General features: G+C 35.6%; 1 protein-coding gene across 1 annotated transcript in view; it reads right to left on the bottom strand.

Moving 5' to 3' along the window:
• VPS13A (vacuolar protein sorting 13 homolog A) overlaps positions 1 to 22,044 on the bottom strand; it is a 255,636-nt gene that overhangs the window by 28,117 nt on the left and 205,475 nt on the right. The window contains 13 exon segments of the mRNA XM_030292769.1: positions 4,349 to 4,472; positions 4,578 to 4,623; positions 5,174 to 5,337; positions 5,423 to 5,498; positions 6,319 to 6,432; positions 7,261 to 7,342; positions 8,549 to 8,694; positions 9,782 to 9,895; positions 16,199 to 16,304; positions 17,111 to 17,180; positions 18,047 to 18,128; positions 18,334 to 18,480; positions 19,090 to 19,243. Coding sequence (XP_030148629.1) covers positions 4,349 to 4,472; positions 4,578 to 4,623; positions 5,174 to 5,337; positions 5,423 to 5,498; positions 6,319 to 6,432; positions 7,261 to 7,342; positions 8,549 to 8,694; positions 9,782 to 9,895; positions 16,199 to 16,304; positions 17,111 to 17,180; positions 18,047 to 18,128; positions 18,334 to 18,480; positions 19,090 to 19,243 — 1,425 coding nt within the window.

The raw sequence follows: 22,044 nt of genomic DNA, 5'->3' as shown, positions 1-22,044 counted from the left end.
TTTACTCATAAAAAGAAACGCAGGTCTCATTTATGCTACATGGATGAACCTTGAAACATCGTAATTTTAAGTGAAAGAATCCAGGCACACAGAGGCTACATACCGTATGATTCCATTTATATGAAATGTCCAGAAAGTGTAAATTTACTGACAGAAAGTAGATTAGTTGCCATTGGCTGAGAGGAAAGAGACATGATAACTGTTGACAAGTGCAGGGTTTTCTTTGGGGTGACTGAAAATGTTCTGGAAATAGTGCTGATAGTTGTACAACCTTGTGAATGCTAAAAGTTACCAAATGCATACTTTAAGACGGCAATTTCTTATACTATGTGAATTATATCTCAATTTTAAATAGACTATATTTGGGTATTTAAAGTGGTATGAAAGATTTTGGGGGTCCATGGGAGGGAGGTAGATGCAGTTAGGAAAGGGCAACAGGAAGTATTTGTGTGGTGAACTACTTACTACCCTGACTGGTGGATACATGAACATAACACAGGTGATGAAACTGAATGGGATGAGGGCACACAGAAGCAAGTGAGTCCAAGTCACGGTGGGAAATCTGAATAAAATTGATGGATTGTATCAACATCGATATCCTGGCTGTGATGCTGTACTATGGATATGCAAAATGTTACTACTCTGAAATCTAGGAAAACATGTAGTGGCCTGGATGGTGGTTCTCAAAGAAATCATGCTAGATCCCTGAACTTCTGAATGCCATTTTACAGGGTCAAGTCTATGAGGATGAGGTGAATTTAAGGACTCTGAGATGAGGCGGTAGTCCTGGATTATCTGGGTGGGACACGTGTCATCACAGAAGAGACCCAGAGGGAGAGTAAGCATACAGAGGAGGAGGTGATACAAAGATGAAGGCAGAGGTTGGAATGATGTGGTCACAAGTCAAGAAATGCCTGTGGCCACCCGGAGGAAGAGGGAAGGTGCAAATTCTACCTTCCAGAGGGATTGCAGCCTTGCTGGCACCTTTAGTTCTGACTTCTGGCCTCCACACCTATAAGAGGATGAATGTTTAGCATTTAGGCCACCAAGGTCGTGGTCATTTGTTACAGCAGCCAGAGTAAACACAGTACAGTGTACAAACAAGGGATCTCTCCACGTTATTTCCTACAATTGAATGTGACTCCACAGTTATCTCAATTAAAAAACAAAAACAAAACAAAACTCCCACAGGTCAAGCAATGTTTTAAGTCATGTGGAAATAGACAAGAGCCACTGCATTCATAGAACTTACGTTCTACCAGGAGAGACAAGCAAGGTAAAATTTATAGTGTATTTAGTGATGAAAAGAGCTAAAGGGGGCGGGAGAATCAAGGAAGGAAGAGATATATGATGTATCTGGGGGCAGAATAGGGGATAAAATGAAACTTTAGGGTGGCCATGGCAAGGCCTCACTCACTGGGAAAGTAACTGTTGAATAAAGGAAGCAACCATGTAACAGAAGAAAGAGTATTCTAAGCAAAGGTTAAGGAGGGGGTACCATACCTCCATTGTAAGTTCCACACCAGTTTTTAGAACAAATTTCTAATACTCTTACATGATGCTGAATGGGGAAGTGAGGATTTCCCTTTCCTCTTAAACAACAGTACAGCTGGGATTGTCTGTGTCTTAGCTTTCGGAACACCGCCCTCTCGATTATCCCCCTTACTTTAAGGGCCATTCCTTTCCAGACTCCTTTGCTGGGTCCTCCTTATTTTTCCCAACTTCTCAGTGTTGGTATATCTAAAGCCAAGTCCTTGTATCTATTTTTTTTTCCTCTTTTCTATTCTCATTCCCTAGGTGATCTCATACAATCGCACAGCTTGAAACACCCATTACAGGCTCACACATTTCAAATTTTTAACTCCAGCTTGCACCTTTCTCTTGAACTTCAGACTCTTATCCTCAGCAGCTACTTGATGTCCCCATCTGGATGTCTAAGAGATAGTTTAGACTTAATGTATTCAAACAAAACTTCTAATTCCCCCCTCCCCTAAGTGTAATGACAATACAGTATTTCCATCATTTCAGAAAAAAATTTTAGAATTATCCACAATGATTCTCTTTAATGGCCGACATCCAATCCTTTATGTAATCCTGTTGTCACTACGTTCAAAATACATGTAGAACATGATTCCTTCGTACGAACTTCTAGCCTATCCAGGCCTCACCACCACCACCTCACATCTGTATTACTGCAAAGGCCTCTTAAGTGTTCCACTGTGTCCCCCTGCAATTTACTGTCGATATATATAGATATATATATATAGATATATATATAGATATATATATATATATATATATATATAGCAGCCAGCTCACATCATTTTTCTTGGCCAAAACCATCCAATGATTTCTTATATCAAGAAAAAGCCAAAGTCCTTACAGCGGCTTACCAACCCCATATGATCGGATCCCCTAGGCGTTCTCTAATATCATCTTTTCCAACTCTCTCCTTGGATTCACTCTACTCTGAGCACACTGGTCTTGCTACTTCTCAAGCCAAGCATACTGCTGGCATCGGGGCTTCTTACTGGCAGTTCCTACTGCCTGGCATCTTCTCACATGGCTCACTCCCTTACTTCTTCAGTCTTTCCTCAAATTTAATCTTACCAGGGAAACTTCTCTGAATACCTTACTTACATTTAAGATGGCAACTTTCCTCCCTACTACTTGGGATGCTCTTATCTCTTTCACGGTTTTATTTTTTCTTCAAAGAATTTTTCACCATTTAGCATATTGTATATTTATCATATACGTATATAATAAATATTCACTTATTGCTTTCACAGCAGAATTAAGTCATATGAGGACAAGAACTTTGGCAATTATATTCGCTTCTGGTTTCTTGAGTGATTAAAAGTATCTAATTGATACATATCTATAGAAAATATATAGTATATCCTCTTCAAAAATAATATATTAAAATGCTTAATGCCAAATATTCACTTCTCAAATTGTAACTTATTCCTTTGTAAAGTTTATTTATTTGAGAGAGAGAGAGAGAGAGAGACAGAGACAGAGAGAGAGAACGAACCCCAAACAGGCTCCTTTCTTTCAGTAGAGAGCCCAGTGGAGGGCTCAATCTCATGAACCGTGAGATCATCACCTGAGTCAAAATCAAGGGTCAGATGCTTAACCAACTGAGCCACGCAGGTGCCTCTGCAACTTATTATTGTTAGTATTTGGGTTCCAATGTTGTTTCTATACAGTTCAATTAGATTTATTCACTCATTTATATTCTTTTATTTGATTCTCATAATCCACTTCTCATTTCTGGTTTTAATATCCTTCTTCTCAAGTATATTTTTAATAGTTCTTAGTCTTATTTTTATTAAAAATGTTTTATTTTGCCCTTAATCCTTAAAGGTAGCGCAGGTCAGTACAGATTATAAAGTTTTAGAAAAATGGAAGGTTATTCTAGCAACTTTGGGCATATACCTGCATAGCTGTTGATTTTGAATTATTTATGTTTCACTGAGTTTGAGCTTCTCTGATGACAACTTAATACATTCTATTTGTGAATCTAAAGTTATAAGGAGAAGACACCTTTTTTCCCCTATCTTAATACTAAATTATAAAACCAGAAACACCCAATTATGGTAAACAGTAGGAAATACTAACTTAAGAGGAACAGTTAAAAAAACAAAAAAAAGGAGCAGCTCCATATAATGACAGTACTTACCTCAATAAAGCAGGAAGCAAGAAATAGACTAGGGAAATGTCCATATACCTAACTTCCTGTTAGGTCTCATTAGCATGAATTTAATCCATTGTTGTATGGGTTACAAAGCTCTAGAACAGAGATAATAATGCAACTACCAAATTTCAATCTTAAGCTACATTTAACTTGGAGTAAGAGAGGATGTTTTAAAATTATTTGCACAAATGAAGAAAAATAGAGGAAATGGATGTAATAGTTTCATAACAAAGTAAGACCATAAGGGGAGGGGGAACACAAGCTGAGTTTAAACCAGGAATATAAAATGCCATTCTTTATTTCTTAAAAGGAGAGAGAATATTGTATTTGCTAATTTTAGAACTAGCGTGCGTGCGTGTGTGGCATTACAGTATTAATAATGCACCTCACTCAAGGCAACTGAAGAGCCTGCCTAACCTGCTCAGCCTTTCCTGCCAAGGCTTCTGGGAATGAATGACCAATGACCAATAAAGGAGAACTCCATAAAGTTGAACTGATGCAAAGGCAACAACTTAAAAAGGAATTAGGAAATCATATGTAACTTGCCATACTGTAAGGTTCATAACTAAGTGCCTTGAGGCAAACAGCAGATTTATTTTATTTCTCATGGTTTAAGAGTTTTACTCATATCTTCCACCAAACAGAACCTACCTTTTTATTCCCTGAAATGTACTGCTAGCCATGTCTATGATGCCTCCGGTTGGCCTTGCCACTGCTCCAACTAAACCTTTCCCAACACCTTTGAAGAAACCAGCTGCTCCTTCTTTTTGAGCTCCTAGAAAGAAAAACAACAAAGGTTTAGGCAAGTGAATCATGAGAGAAAACAGAATCAATTTGTGAAAGACCTGGTAATACACATCACCTAAAAGAATATACTTGCCTTTGATTGGTTTTGTAACAATTCCTGTTATGCCACTTACAAAACCCTAGAGGAAAAGCACAATTAAAAATTTTTAATACTTTCAACATGATGCTTTGAAAAACCAAGTCTGGCTTACAAAAAAAAAAAAAAAAAAGAGAGTTTTGCTCTCTAGATACTGTAAGAATCAACACACTGTCCACGTATTTTAGTTAAACAGAATGCTTTTGGAGGCTATGGACATATTTTATATAGGACACAACCCCCTGCTTCTCCGATATCTAAATAACACTTGAAGGAGTGCAAGTTAAATGTCTATTTTTAAAAAAAAATTTTTTTTTGATGTTTATTTTTGAGAGAGAAAGACAGACCGTGAGCAGGGGAGGGGAGGAGACAGAGGGAGACACAGAATCTGAAACAGGCTCCAGGCTCCAAACTGTCAGCACAGAGCCTGACACGGGGCTCGAACTCATGGACCACGAGATCATGACCTGAGCCGAAGTTGGACATTCAGCCAACTAAGCCGCCCAGGCGCCCCAATGTCTATTTTCATATTCACAGAATGTGGCCTTCTTTAATGGTCCCTGTTGTGTTTACAACCTTGGGAAATTTCTTACAGAAACTAAGCCTTTTCCTCCACGAGTGATGCCTTCTCTAAGACCCGCTGGTTGCTTATTCATGGCTTCTCTTCTCTTCTGTTGGTAGTCTTCATCCATAGTCATAGCTGCCACCCCTTTCGCCATAGCATTGGTGATTTTAGAGGCAGCACCAGCTAATCCACCTGGCAGAAATTATAATATTTTTAGTAAAAGCAAAGGCATCATTGCTTTAGCATAATCATACCTGGTAGGCATTCTGTTTCTTACCGACAGCTCCACCAACTAGTGCCTTCAGTCCTAGGGCCATGCCCTCCACAAACTCTTCAGGACCCTGGATGGCTCCCTAAAGGGTCAAATAATAACAAAGAAGGTTATATTTTATTTTAAAGGTGAATTTATTAATATAAATTAATATATGCCTAGAGGAAGTGACACCAGCAAAAAACTGAACATTAGAATTCTCAGAGATACTTCACGACGTTGAAAGTAACAACAAGTTGATCCCAATGCAGGAATAGGACTATTCACCAAAGTGTACAAATGATGTTTTGCTCTGTAATGTAAGTTATGACAACATAACCACAAACTACTCCTGATAATTTTTGTAAAAGAAATAATAGCACTTTAATTCTTAATATTTCTTATGTTTTAAATTATACTGTACAATATAATAATATAGTAATAGTTTTACTTTTTGATTGCCCTCTCATTTAAAAGTGAAAGTAAGAGAGTTTTAAATGTTTTAACAGAAGATTTTAAGGGACACCAAACAATAATAATTTTTGCCACCGATTAACATTGCTGTGTACAGTGTCCACCTGCATAGTTATTTGTACTGTCCCCACAATTGTGCAAAGACTGCCTGTCTATGGTGATCTTCCTTCTACTATAGAGTGAAGTTTATTGACCTTTAATATTCCAACAGAACACTTAAAATTCAATGTATCTTAGGAAAGTCTTAAGTTTAAATTTTTAGGGAAAAGGTAAACGTATCCCTCCAAAATTTTCCAATATCTCTTACCATTGTTTGCTGCAAAATCATGTCCTTCTGTTGTGTCTCTCAAAATCTATTTACACACACACCTCAAGTTAACAACTGGATGCATTATTTATTCAAAGTATTAGTAATACGTTGCACAATGCAAGAATAACTATTTTATTACCTGGTAAGGTTCATAAAAAAATGCTTCCACACCTTCAGAAAATTCTCTAATCAAGCCAAAGGGATTTCCCAAAACTTCAAGCCCAAGAATGAGTACGTACATTTGCTTAATGGCCTGAAAATGAAATACAGACTTAATCAGATATTCAGGAAATTTTTTAAACTCAATGTTTTGTTTGTTTGCTTTTAGGTCAACACCCTCATCACCAATTTTAACACCTAAACTGTATCACCCTATTCATCACTAGTTTTGTTTTTAAAAAGTGATTTGGTGTTAGAGTTTTAGAAATAATATATTTACATAAAGCTTTAGAATATTCAAAATTCTTTCACTTTTACAACTATGTCTGATGGTTACTATTACCACCATCATTTTAGAGACTGGAACAACATGCAGACCAAATGATAACCTGGGTCACGTAACAGGTAAATGGCAAAACTGGAATCTAAACCCACACATCTTGACTCAGGCTTAGTGATCTGTGCATGATAAGACAGCTGTCTCAGATGCTGTAGGTTATATCATAAGATACGGGAGTCTTTCTAAAGGTGGAAAAAAATCCATTAAAGTAATATATATAGCTGACTCAACAATACAATTACGTTAAAAATAGCCTGTGTTCACCAGCTAGTTACTAATAAACAGTTTCCCTTGAAACTATTTTTTTAAGTAAGTTTGGTGAATTACTTAGTTAATATTTTATTTAAAAATGTCTTAAGTCCACAATGATCCAGAAGAGACCAGTCAGTGGAAAAACAACAACAGGAGGACAAAAAATTGAAATGGTGATAGGGCTCAATTTCTTTCTACAATTCTGAGAAAAAAAGTTAAAAAATTTTGAACATGGCTGCTCACTTAGCCTTGTCACATCTACATGTAAGACACAAAATGTTTCACTATTTTATATTAATCTGTCCCTTTGTAAAATAATCTCAGACAAACCTGTTTTGAATAGTGTCTTATTACTTCAGATTGTAGTTCAGATGCTGTATGGAACTGATAGTTGAGTTGAAAAAATGCAAGCCTGAAAAACACATAAATATGTGTGTGGGTACGTATCAAGGGAGAAGAGGGAGAGAGGTGAAGAGAATGCTTTTAATATTAACGAGTGGTTTCATTTTCTTTAGAATTTTTCTCCAAATCTTTCCTTTCAATACAGTCCTGTGCCAGTCAGAAAATTTCCTCTTTCACATGTATCTCTGCTTATTCTTGTCAAAGAACATCTAAGAATCTCATGGAAGCTATGGATCTTAGCCTCAGAAAAGCCACCTATACATACTTTCAGGTAATTTAGGGGATTCAGAGACCCCTGAATTCCATTCATACATATAGACTCTATTACTCAACTCTGTCCTATCACGGCCCATAAAGAAAATGTCTGACACCTGAGACAAGTGGAGGAGGATGCTCAAGAATGGCCAGGGTTCAGTCGCTGCAGGTCCTGCCTGATCAGGTCCTGCCTGATCAACTGACAGGTGAGGAATCCAGGTCAGTTTACTTTTAACCTAGTCACAGCATATATCAGATCCATGACATGGGAAGCTCTGTGTGAGCAGGTAAGACAGCAGCGGGATTAGAGATCTTACCCTATTCCCAATGTCTTCAAACCTACGTTCTTCATGTCCTATGTTCTTTAATTCATTACCTGACTTTATCTGGATTTAGAATTGCATCTTGCTGGGATCACTGATTCTTACCGTTGTTCTTCATAATCTTTCTAGGTGCTACCTGAAAAGGTCCTTGTCATCTGAAATCTCCACTCGGACTTCCTGTCTCTTTGGTCAGATATTCTGATAGCTTCCATGACTCCCACTAAAATGTAAATTCTTGGCTCCCTTCATTTCCACTACCATGGCATTCATTTTGTTCTAGCCACATATGCTTTAAAGAGTCTTGATCCTATTAAATCTTGAAACCACATCTTTGAAGCACCATACCTTTGAGCACACACGGCTTCTTAGGAATCCTCCCCGAGGCCTGAAAGGCCTTATATAATGCACAAACTTGTATGGCCTCTGTCTCTCTTTCTTAAGGAAATTATTTAATAATTATTCTGTTTCTTAACAGTTAAGGCCCGGAAGGTAATATGTTAAATTATATTCCATTTAACAGTAAAGACCGTATTTGCCTCTGATCTACAATGTCCTTCACACACTTTTCACTTATAAAGTTTTTACGTAAATATAAAATGGGCTTTTCGTCAATTTACAGATTTGAATATTACACATACTTAAAAACTACATCTTGTACATCTGTAAGAGTCGCACCAATACTCTTCAGCAGAAGATTTAAGGAATGAACCGCCATCAGTCCTTCCTGTTTTTCTGTATCTTTAGCTTCTTCTCTACCCGAACGCAGTGAAACACTTAAGTGCAACTAAAGAGATAAAGAGAGAAATATTTCAAGCACTATTTTCAAAATGACAATTTTAGCTTTTAAAATTCAATCTTATTTTAAATTTACTACACCATAAAGATTTCAAAATTATCTAGATTATATCAAAATTATTATGTAAAAAGTTAAAGGAATTTAAAATTGAACACAATTCTTTTTAAATTTTAAATTCAGCAATACAGACTAATATGGCATTTAGGTTCAATCCGATTCTTTTGGTACACCTAGGAAAATAGTAATTTGTATACATCTTTAAATAATATTAATAATCTAGAAGTTGAGGTTGTTGAAATGACTCAAGTATCACCAAAAGTAAGTGTTTCAACTATTACAATTAAGTTAGCACATTGAAAACAGTCAAAACACACTTTCGTATCATATGCACATACACGGTATACATACATAGCTATACAATAATTTTCTTCAAGTATTATGTAATTCAGAAACTTTGTGTTAAGAACTTATATTTAGTTCCATTCAACTTCCAGTTTTTAAATCGAGGTTACTGTATGAATTAATTTAAAACTTAAAGACTATAGTTAATAATATTATAGTGCATTATTTGAAAGTTGCTAAGAGTAAATAAATCTTAAAAGTTCTCACACAAGAAAAACAAATTTTTAACATGTATGGTGATGGATGGTCATTTGACTTATTGTGGTGATCATTTCACAGCGTATATAAGTAATGAATCATCACCTTATACACCTGAAACTAATGTATGTTCTATGTCAATTATAATTCAATTAAAAAAATATACAATCATACACACAATTTTGAAAACTGTCATTAAGCATGTTAATAGAAAACTAAGGTAACATAATATTAGGTCAAGATATAAACACGTAAGTTCATGTTTTACGTGGGCCCAGTATTATTTCCACATGGTGAAAAATTGTTATAAGTATAAATAAAAATTTTAAAGGATTATTCCTTACTTTTTACTTTATTTACAGAATTTATATACTATTAGAGAACATAATTTACATGCTCATCTGTCCACACAGATCAAGTCAATTTGCTATTACCTAGATTATCAAGGATAATAAAAAAGAGACTTTTCTCCTACCTTGATGGGAGATATATGAAAGTATTCATAAAGACTGACTTGTGATGAATCTACTAATGAAGCTGTTTTATATTCTTCTTGGAAAGCTTCTATATCTTTATGAAAAAGTTCAACCTGTAAGAAACAAAAAGTATTAAAAACTTAAGGGATTCATCTGTATGAGTTCATACACTGCAGAACACCTCCTTATAACATCCAGATTCAACGTTCCTTGTGATTGGAAAGTTACTGCATCAAAAGGGAACCTAACACTTCTATTGTTAGGAAAGCTCTGTCCCTTACTCACAAACTGATAAACATATCTTGTATGTTTCCATCTAATCCATTAAAAACATTAAGCTTTTATTCTTGGGACTACAAAGTTTATCCCAAAAAGCTACTATAATCCAACTCACCAATACTTTATGTGATTTATTTTTGGGGGGTGGGGGTGGGGCGCCAGCCCATGTACGAGTAGAGGAGGGGCAGAGAGAGAGAGGAGAGAGAAAGAATTCCAAGCAGGCTTCACGCTCAGTGCAGAGCCTGACACAGGGCTCAATCTTACAACCTTGAGATCATGACCTGAGCTGAAATCAAGAGTCAGACACTTAATGGATTGAGCCACCCAGGTGTCCCTCCATCAACACTTTCTTAGGAATATAGATTTCTTAAATATAATCACATTCCACTTGTAGCTTTTTGGTAAATACTGACATCTACAGAGGCCAGTAATATAAATAAAAAAGGGGAAGGTCCTGAAAATGACGTTGCATAAAGTGATAATGGCTTTCATTTTTGATAATCGTTAATTCTCTTCCAAACACTCACAAATCTAAGTTACTTCTATGTGTTGAGAAATAGCCCAACATTCATATTTAACCCATCATCAAAAATATCAAAATGATAGCCTTATTAAAAGTTGAGTATCTGGAAACTACTTCTGGGATGACAGTGTGAGGGGATCTTTAGATCAGCTTCCCCAGTGAAACTGGTGAAATTTAAAAAAAAGCAAAAAAAAAAAACCCCAAAACCCCACTTATTTAAGGCCTCTACGAATGAACCTAAGGGTATAAGCAAATTAAACATCTTTTCAAGAAAATCTACAAACATTTGGTAACAAAAGTGAATCTGTGGTATCTGAACAAGGAATACTCTTAGTGCCCCCTCCTAGTTCAATAAGCCATAACACCACTGTAGACTGCTATACTCAAAAACACGAAGCTCCCTTTCTGCCTAGTCTCCCTCAATGGTAGACTTTCCTCCTGGGAGGCATAAAGGTGTCAGCATTTCTCATCCTGCCCCCAGCTACCAGCGCTAATGCTACATTACAGGGATGGGAGAGCTTCCATTCCCTGCCTGGCCTCTACTCATGGAACAAAGACTCTAATTGTGTGTAATGTCACTGAGAATACTGGGTTCTGATCACTCTTGTTCCTCCCCCAGCTGTGAAGCTCTGGTTCAGATTTTACCTGGGGTGTAGGGAGGTGGACAGCAAAGAAACTTTGAAATAGTTCCTAATCTTTTCCTGAAAAAATTGCCTTCAACTACAAGAGAGTGTGAAGAAGTTCAAGCGTAGGCTTTGGGAAACAGTGAATGTCATGGTGAAAGTCAATTAGACAGAAAACCATTGATTCAATGAAGATACAGCCTAAACTGTAGTCCTGTTAGTTTTCATGAGAGAAATGGGCAGAGACAGTTTAGAGGGGGTCTTCCCAGCCTCAGAACAAATATGATCTCCAGATCGATTCCTTCATAAAACCCCTCAAGTTTGATTGGATTAGTCTGCAGAGCAATTTGTGGCCTAAGGTACTGTTGAAAAAAATAAAGCAATCAGCTGGCAATTGTGGAGTATATATAACAGCAGGGTGTGGTTGTGGAAAGAGAAGAAGGCCCAGCCCCAAAACCAGTTATTCCAGGATGACAGTGGGTGTTGCAAATCTTCACCTTTCTGAGCAACACCAAAAGCTGAACACCGCAGGGAAAGTCAGGGGTGTGGGTGGGATAGGCTTCAATATAAAAATCTAGTCACTAAATGAATAAATAAGCTAGAAACAATAATAAACTATGGAGGAGAGGGCCCAGTAGCCAGTTTTTATAGTATATTACTTAAAATGTCCAGTTTCTAACCAAAAATTATGAGATATGCAAAGACATAGCAATGTATTAACCATACACTGGGAAAAAAGCAGGCAAAAGAAACTGCCTGTGAGATGTGACCAGATTGGATTAAAATACTTCAAAGTAACCACTGTAAACATGTTCAAAGAATTAAAGAAAACCATATTTAGGAAAGTAAATTATGATGACAATGTCTTATCAAATAGATTATATCAATACAGAAGGAGAAAGATTAAATTAAAAAGTCCTATGAGAAATTCTGGAATTGAAAACTGTAACAAATGGAAAATTCACTAGAACGAGGTAACAGTGGATTTGAGTTGATAGAAGGAATATAAACACTATTATATGCTAAATTAGATGCACTGCTTCATTAGTGAACTTGAAGATAAAGTGTTACAGATTATGCAATCTGAAGAACAGAGAAAAAAGAGGAAAAATGAACAGTCTCGGAGAAATGTGGGGCACTGTTAAGCATACTAACATATACAGTATGGGAGTATAAGCAGGAGGAGAGAGAAAAAAAGAAAAAAAATATTTGAAGAAATAATAGCTGAATACTTTCTAAAATCACTGAAAAACACTACTAAACTATGTATCCAGGAAGCTAAATGAACTCCAAGTGCATAAACAGAAAGAAAGTCACAACAGATACATAATGGTAAAATTACTGAAAGTCAAAGACAAGGAGATAATCTTAAAAACAAGAACAGAAAAGCAACCCATTATATAAGAAGGATCCTGATAAGATGAATGGTTGACATCCTGGCAGAAAGGAGGCAAGAAGGGAGTGGGCTAACATAGTCAAAGCACTAAATGAAAAAAAAAAAAAAAAGCCAACCAATAATCCTATACACAGTATAGCTACCTTTCATAACAAAGGGACATAAAGACATTCCCAGATAAACAAAAACTGAGTTTACTGCTAGCAAGTGTGTCTTACAAGAAATACTGAGATTCCTCAAGCTGAAGGCAAGTGACCCCAAGTAGTAATCAGAACTCAAATGAAAAAACAAACAAACAAACAACAGCCAGCACTGGTGTGAAGACGATTATGCAAGTATAAAAGATGGTAAAAATATATAATCTTTTCCTCTTCTTTTAATTCAAAAAGCAAATGACTAAATTACATATGTATAAAAAATCTGTTGGGCCGATGACAGACCAATATCCCATGCATGTAAACACAAAAATCCTCAACAAAATACTACCAAACCAAACAAATATTTAAAAAAATTATATATGTGGCCAAGTGGGATTCATCCCAGGTATAGAAGGTTGTTTTAACATCCAGTGTAATATAATCAATACAACGAAAACCATACGATCATCCCAACAGATGCAGAAAAAACATATGACAAAATGTGACATACTGTCATGATAAACACTTAAACTGGCAATATTAGCGAACTCAACCAGATGAAGGGTTATCTGCAAAAAATCTACTGTTGATACCATAATTAATGGTGAAAGACTGAAAGCTTTCCCTTTAAGATCAGAAACAAAGCAAGGATGTCTGCTCTTGACACATCTATTCAATGCTGTACCTTGTACTAGAGGTTCTAGCAGGGCAATTAAGAAGAAACAAAAGTCATCCAGATTGGATCAGAAAGGAAGAAGTAAAACTATTCTCAAATGGCATGATCTCATATAAGGAAAACCCACAAAACAACCAGCAGAGCTAATAAATGAGTTCAGAAAGACTGCAGAATACAAGATCAGTATAAAAACATTAAGTGTATTTCCATACACTTGCAATGAACAAACCAAAATGAAATTAAGAAAACAATTTTGTTCATGCTATAAGAAAAGAAATATTCAATAATGAATATAACAAAAGCCAAATTTACACTCTGAAAATCATACAACAGTGTTGAAAGAAAGTAAATCTACATTAAATAGAAGACATGCAGTGTTTAAAGACTGTAAGACTCGGGGGTGCCTGGGTGGCTCAGTCAGTTAAGCGACTGACTTTGGCTCAGGTCATGATCTCACAACTTGTGAGTTCGAGCCCCGCATCAGGTTCTGTGCTAACAGCTCGGAGCCTGGAGCCTGCTTCAGATTCTGTGTCTCCCTCTCTCTCTGCCCCTCCCATGCTCATGCTCTAATAATAAATAAACATTAAAAAAAATTAAAAAAAAAAAGACTGCAAGACTTAATAATGTTAAGATGTCAAAACCCTAAGGCTAGTATATAGATTCAATGTAATCCCTGTCAAGCCCCCAGATGACTTCTCCAAAGAAATTGTCCAGCTCACTCTCAAATTCACACGGAATTGCAAAAGGACCCTAAATAGTCAAAACAATCTTGAAAAAGAAGAAAGTAGGAGGATTCATACTTTTCAATTTCAAAACTTACTACAAAACAGTAATAATCAGGACAGTGCAGTACTGGCACAAAGATGGACTTAGAGAGCAATGGAATAAAACCATATATTTATGATCAACTGATTTTTGACAAGGGTACCAAGACCATTAATGAGGAAGGAATAGTCTTTCAACAAATGGTATTGGAACAATTGAAGAGCCAAATGCAAAAGACTGGTGATCCTGGACTCTTATACCACATACAAAAATTAACTCAAAATATATGAAAGACCTGATTGTAAATAATGCTTAGAACATAGGGCTAAACCTTTATTACCTTAATAATCTTGAATTTCACAAAGGACTCTTAAAGATGACACCAAAAACATGAGCAACAAGAGAATTCAGACTTCATTAATATTAAACTTTTGTACTTGAAAAGACATTAGGAAAGTAAAACACAACATACAGAATGAGTCAAAGTATTTGCAAATCATAGATCTGATATGGAACTTGTATTCAGAATATATAAAGAACTTTTACAATTTGATAATAAGGAGCCAACCTATTTAATAACAGGCAAAAAATCTGAAAGACATTTCTCCAAAGAAGATATGTAAATGATCAATCAACACATCAAAAGATGTTCAGTCATTACTCATCCGGTATATGCAAATCAAAATTACAAAGATATACTTCACATCTACTACGATGGCTAGAATTCAAAGGACAGATAACAAGTGTTGATGATGACACTGAAATTAGAATCATACATTTTATATGATTTTAACTTGTACACAAATATTCACAGCAGTGTTATTCATAATAGCCTAAATGTGGAAACAGCACAAATGTCCCTACCTGATGAACGGATTAACAAAATGTGGCATATCCACAGAGCACTGGCTATATACAGTATGGAATGCATCTATAATAAGAGTATTCGTTGGCCAGAAGTACTGATAGATGCTACAACCTGAATGAACCTTGTCAACATCATGCTAAGTGAAAGAAGCCCCTCCCTTCCAAATAACTACACAGTGTATGGTTCTATTAATATGAAATATCTAGAGTAAGAAAACCAACAGACTGAAAGTATATTATTAGTGGTTGTATGGGACTGGCATGGTTTCTTTTTGGGATGATGAAAATGTTCTGGAATGAGATAGTAACGCTGGCTGTACAATTCTGTAAATATATTAAAAGTCACTGAACTGTACACTTTGATTAAAATATATGGTATGTGAACTGTATCTCAATAAATTGCTATTAAAAGAAAAAAGTATATATTCTTTTACCCATATAATCTGTCTTATCTTCAGAATTCTTATGAAGACAGCTGAAAAAGAGATCATATATGATCTACTCTATCACTGTGATTTTATAGTCTTTCTATCAGTCACAAGTAACATACTACCTTTTATTTTTACCTTTTCCTTCGCAGAATATCCTGGTCACACCCAAATTTCTCAGTTACTAATTAAAACAAAAGTAACCCAGGAAAATAAAATAGGAAAAAACAGTGATGTGAACATGACAACTAGCTAGTCACTACTACTGGCTTAAAACATATCCTCCTGGGGCGCCTGGGTGGCGCAGTCGGTTAAGCGTCCGACTTCAGCCAGGTCACGATCTCGCGGTCCGTGAGTTCGAGCCCCGCATCGGGCTCTGGGCTGATGGCTCGGAGCCTGGAGCCTGTTTCCGATTCTGTGTCTCCCTCTCTCTCTGCCCCTCCCCCGTTCATGCTCTGTCTCTCTCTGTCCCAAAAATAAATAAAAAACGTTGAAAAAAAAAAAATTAAAAAAAACAAAAAACAACATATCCTCCTGTTTGCTAACACACCTTAAACAGGCTATTTTAATTTGTCTTACACGTCATCTACAATCTGAAAATGTGACTTCTACCACTTTACCCACCAGTGGATTAAAACCATATTAATACATCAAGAATTTATAATTTTTTAGTCTTCCTCTTCCCGAACCCTTCCCATCAATGCTATCATTTTAAGACTTACCTCTGTTTTTTCAGTCACTTCTGCTTCTGTCATAAGTTCTGCTAAAGCATAGACAAACCCAAGATCTAACCTGAGATCCATTTCTTGGATCAACACCTTGAAGTACCTATTATTACAAAGCAGAAAACATAAAATCATTGATTAAGTGCATTAAGAAAATTAGCTAGAAAAAAGCATTAGATAACTATTAGAATGTTGAAACTGAGAATTTTCTAGATGAATAAAAAAAATCATAGCAACACATAACAGCAACAAACTCAAAATGTAAAAATGCCTATAGAGAAAAAACTGGCAAGTAAATTGTGCTATACAGTCATACAGAATATTATACATTAGTGATAATAAACTCTACCTACACAGAAAATAAAATTTAGTAATAGTTGAATGAAAAAATCCAGTCCCCAAAAGTCTATGTTCAGTTTGAAAAAAATTTTTTTAATTAGGAAAAAAAGGGAACACAAAGAAGAATATTTAAATACATATATTTAATAGAATTATATTTTAAAAAGGGATGAGGACAGTTCTTGGTTGATAGGGTGGAGAACACAAGAAATAGGAGAGTAAATACAGATGGATGTTTCTGTCAATGTTCTACTTCTTAGACTGGATAGTGACTTAATTTTAAGATACGATTTTCTTTCTTTTTTCTAAAATGATATGCAGTAACTAAAGAAAACGTATCAGAAAACAAATGATAAAGTAGCAAAATACTCACAGTTAATACCTAAGTATATTTCATTCACAGCCTCTGACACTCCAAAATTATAAAATAGATTTTTCCTAATGACCTGTATAATTTAGTATTTTGCATTTAAACATTTGACTCATCTGAATTTTTTTTAAAAGAGTACAATTAGCTCACATATTTAAATCGAAACATTAAACACACAAGAAATATATTAAGACACTTACTTAATACGTGAAATCTGGGAATGGCCTGCAGATCTCATAACAATACTGACATCTGTGAAGGGTTTTGGAGCTGCAGAAGTAATAAATAGGATTAATCCCACGATGCTTTAAGCGGAAGATAAGCACTCTTGCAATTTAATACACATTACAATGGAGACCTAAATTATTTACTAAATTATGAGTATCAATTAAAATTACTATTTGCAAGATCCATTACAGTCTTAATTTCAGACTCTAGGATTTTTTTTTTAAGTTATCTGTATTCACTTTAAGGATAACTAATCCCTTAAATTAGTGAGTGATTTTAAAGTAGAAGTATGCATTAGAATCACAAGGCAAACACTGTGAAAACACAGACTTCAGGGTCTCGTCCTGGACTTCTGGGTGGAGGGGCTTGGGCATGTACAATGGTCAAAAGCTTCCAAGAAGATTATGAATACCACCTTAGAGAGTTCAAAGCCAGTGGTGTGGAGGTAGGGGTTGGAAGGCAAGGGCAGGGGTAGCAAAGACAAAGTGAGGGTATGAGGGATAGAAAAGATAGAAGTGAAGGGGAAGAGAATGGAACAAAGGACTTGTCATCACACTGACTTGGAGAATACAGGACAGTTTTCATGGCTGGAAACCACTCTGAATTTAAATTCCTTCAAAATTTATTCAGAGATCCTATTGGTTTTTAGATCAGAGGTTTACAAACCAGCAATCCATTTTTTAAGTAATATTTCTAAATATTGAAATGTTTCTAATTAATCTTTTCTTCAGAATTCAATATTGTGTTGACCTTAATTGAGTACCTGTTGTTCATTTTCCATGCTATTTAATTTTCTAATGATCCCATAGAAACTAAACTTGAGAATGGTTTCATTTCATATTTTTATAGTAAAATAAACCATACAGCTAATACAAACATTTTCATGGCAATTTAAAATACAAACAAACCTGAATCCATGGTGACCGACTTGGGAGGTTTAATCGGATAAAACACAAAAGGAAATATAGCACCATGTATCTGGTTTTGGATCTATGAAAATAAAAAAAAAAAAAAACAGGTTGGTATATTAATATGTTAATTACAGAACTTGACTAGAATAACAGGATTTAATAAGTAGAAGGAATCAGCAGTCTAGTTCAACACTGAAATCAAAGTACTAGAGCGACCATGGGAACACATTTGGTTTATTGCTATGTTCCTTATGAATATAATTTGAGTATCTTTTCAGACTCACCTGTATTCTGTAAATTTGAATTCTAAATGATGACTGATGTGCAGATGTGCTATATTCTACTTTTAATGCTGGAAGATAATTTCTTCGTATGGCTATTACATGTGGTTGCAGAATTTTCATGTTAGTGCCACTAGGTGTGAAGCGAACCTGAAAAACATGCCCCCCCCCACAAAATACAATTTCTCTGAATTCATAAACTGATTAAAATCCGAAATTTGTACCAAAAACTTTAAGATAATATTAACTGAAGTAATAGGCTACATAGTTGATTAGATTAGACATTTGCAATTTGATTAGGTTCAGGTTGGATCTTTAAATACAATTCACAAAAAATATTCACTTTTTATTGTATCACTTTTTATATAAATTTACTAAAAAATGATAAAAGAAAAAAAATTTAACAAGTAACTAAAATAACATATTGGCTTCTTAAAAGTATGAGTTGCTAATATAGACAACTTTCCCTTTAAAGCATTTTATATAAAGTATGTATGGTATAATTAATTGTTTTGTAAGGAAACCAGACTTTCCTTAAAAATTCACTAGTGAGGGGTGCCAGGGTGGTTCAGTCGGTTAGGAGTCCAACTCTTGGTTTTGGCTCAGGTCATGATCTCACAGTCAATTTGTGAGTTCTCTCCCTGCCCCTCCTGCACTCTCTCTCAAAAGAAATAAATCAACTTAAAAAAAATCAAAAGTGATTCATCTATTTACAACAGGTACAAATTAAAACCGCACATCATTACTTAAAAATATTACCGGAATGTTAGTGTCCAACTCAATAACCTTATCTTCTGAAGGTGAAGATTCAGTATATTCCTTAAATTCTTTTTCTAACTTCTCAGTGTGCTTTATACTCATTGGCTTCCATCTTGCCTTCTTCTTGGGCTTTGTCTCCCAAACCACATCAGAACTTACATGAAAGCAAAAATCATGGTACTCATTTATAAACATTTCCATTGTAGCTGGTTTATTACATGAGTTCCAAAACTTTCAGTAAAATTTTACAATATCCTCAGTTATATGCAAACACACTACAAGTTTAAAAATACAAATTCATTCTATTACTACTTAGACTTTTACTAAGACACTATTCTAGGTGGTAGGGATATTATCAGTAAACATCTTTGCATACTGGAGCTTTATCATAACTAAGTGACAGACAATAGTAAATATAATAAGTTCGAATATTTTAACTAGTAAGAGGTGAAATGCTTTTGAAAAAAGAGTAAGTAGACAGGGTGAGATGGATGTGGAGTACTGGGATATGCCAGCAGTAAAACAGCATGGTCACTGAGAAGTGACTGACATGGGGGTGTCACTGAGAAGACGAGACTTCAGCAACCTTACAGGAGGTAAGGGAATTATCCAGCAGACAACAGAGCAGAGCATTTCAGGGAGAGGGACCATTAAGAGTGGAAGATGAAATAAGACAGATGGTGGGAAGCCACGTAATATAAAGCCTTACAGATTATAGACTTTGAATGTAAAGCCTTGTAGGACACTGTAAAAACTTTGAGTTTTATTCTGAAATTAGGAAAGAATTGAAAGATTGTGAGATCAGCCACATCATCTGACTTAAACTTTGTAAAGAATACAATGTGTGTTGGGACAGAGGGGGAAAGGATAGGAGTAAAGGTTAGAAGCTGGAAACTTGTTAGGAGTTTAATGGAATAAACCAGGAGAAAAATGGTGATGGCTCTACCTAGGGTGGAACAGTGAGGCAGTAAAAACTTGACCAGTCTGACTGACTCTGTGTCTATTTTGAAGGTAGAGTCAGCACAGAACTTGTAATTATTGTATACATAGGTATGGGGTGTGAGATACAGAGAAGAATCAAAGATGATCCCGCAGCTTTTGACCTGAGCAACTAGAGGGAGGTAGTCATTGATTCCAATGGGGAAGGAGGTTTTCGTAAAAGGACATCAGGAGTTAGGTTTTACACATATGAAGTTTAAAGAAGTCTCTTAGATGTAAGAGTAGCTATTTTGTGTCGGCAGTGGATATACAAGCGTGGAGTTCAGGACAAATGTCTGGTTAAAGATATACATATTGCTCAAATTTTTGCCATATATGTGGTATTTGAAACAGAGAAAAGGACTCATGTCTGAGAGCTTCGGGGCACCCAATATTAAGCAGTTGAGAAAACAAGGAATCAACACATGAGATGGAGAATTCTGGCAAAGAAAGAAAAACAAGGATGGGGAGGTATCCTGGAAGTCAAGTCAAAGAAAACTATCAAGAAGGGATCTGTGTGGCAGTTCTTTCTGTGCTTTAATAAAACCACATTTGGGGCGCCTAGGTGCTCAGTCCGTTAAGCGACTGAGTCTTGATTCAGGCTCATGTCATGATCTCACAATTCATGAGATGGAGCCCCATGTCAGACTCCAGGCTGACAGCGCAGAGACTGCTTGGGATTCTCTCTCTCTGCCCCTCCCCCATTTGCATTCCCTCCCTCTCTCTCAAAATAAATAAATGAAAAAAAAAGTTTTTAAACCACATTAATGAGAGAGAGAGAGAGAGAGAGAGAGAGAGAGAGAGAGAGAGAGAGAGAGAGAAGGGATCTGTGTAAGTGTTACAAACTTAAGCAACATGAGGACTGGGAATTACACTGGACCTGGCAATACATAGGTCTCTGGTGATCTTGACAAGATCAGTTTCATGGTGTGTTGAAAGTAAAACCCTGTTGGCAGTGGTTAAAAACATGGGTAAAAAAACGAATTAGGAAATAATGAGTATATTACACTTTTTTTTTTTTTTTTTTTTACCAGATGACACTTTTGACGAGTTTGGCTATAAATGGAAAGCAAGAAATGCACAGTAGGTAGCAGGGAAAGTAGGCTCAAGAGAATTTTTTAATTTGAAGTAACTAATACTGATGGGAATAATCCAACAGAGACCCAAAAATTATTACATAGGAGAAAGAAGAGAATTGCTGGATCAATGCCTCAAGAAGGCGAAAAGAAACGGAAAAGAGTGCAAAGTTGAAAAATTTTTTAATAGTAGCACATGTATTAGTATAATTACTGTGGAGAAGATGTTGGTATATAGGACATGGGTAAGAAATGCTCATGGGTAGGAAGCTGTGATTTTTGGAGGGGTAGGTCGCTGGAAGTTTCCTTTTCATTAATTTTCTCAGTGAAATGGGATACAAAGCAGCAAGATGAGAGAGAGAATGGGGTTTTAAAACAAGACAAAGTGTGAAACAGTAATCTAAGAGAGCAGGGAACAAATAATTTACTGAAAAATTGCTGAGAGACCTGTGTACAGAATAGAAACATTCTAAAGTTACTTCACCCTGTTTAAGTATGTAAGTTATTTAATAATTCTATCAATTCCCTCTAAAATTTGTATTCACTTAAACAGAATGGTAGGAATCATGTATTATCCCCCTTTGCATTCACACAATGTAGCACAGTACTTAACAAATAAACACATTTTTGGGGAATAAAAATTCTTAAGAAAATAGTTTTTAATATTCCTTTTTAAATGGCATGGATTCCATTCATTGAAAAATCAAGGGCATTTCTAGATGAATTTATATAGAAAAACAAATTTAAATCTGTACCAATTACCTTTAATGTTTATTTTTATTTGAGAGTTTAAGTCAAGGTCAAAACTACACTTTCCTGCTGGAAATCTAGAAATGCTCTCAAATCAGGCACTAATATATACAAATATATACAGATTAATTTTACTTGAGGTACTTATGAA

This window comes from Lynx canadensis, chromosome D4 (assembly GCF_007474595.2).
Source record: "Lynx canadensis isolate LIC74 chromosome D4, mLynCan4.pri.v2, whole genome shotgun sequence".
Taxonomy (NCBI): domain Eukaryota; kingdom Metazoa; phylum Chordata; class Mammalia; order Carnivora; family Felidae; genus Lynx; species Lynx canadensis.
Note: the sequence above shows the minus strand (reverse complement) of the source record. Positions and strands in the feature narration are given on the sequence as shown.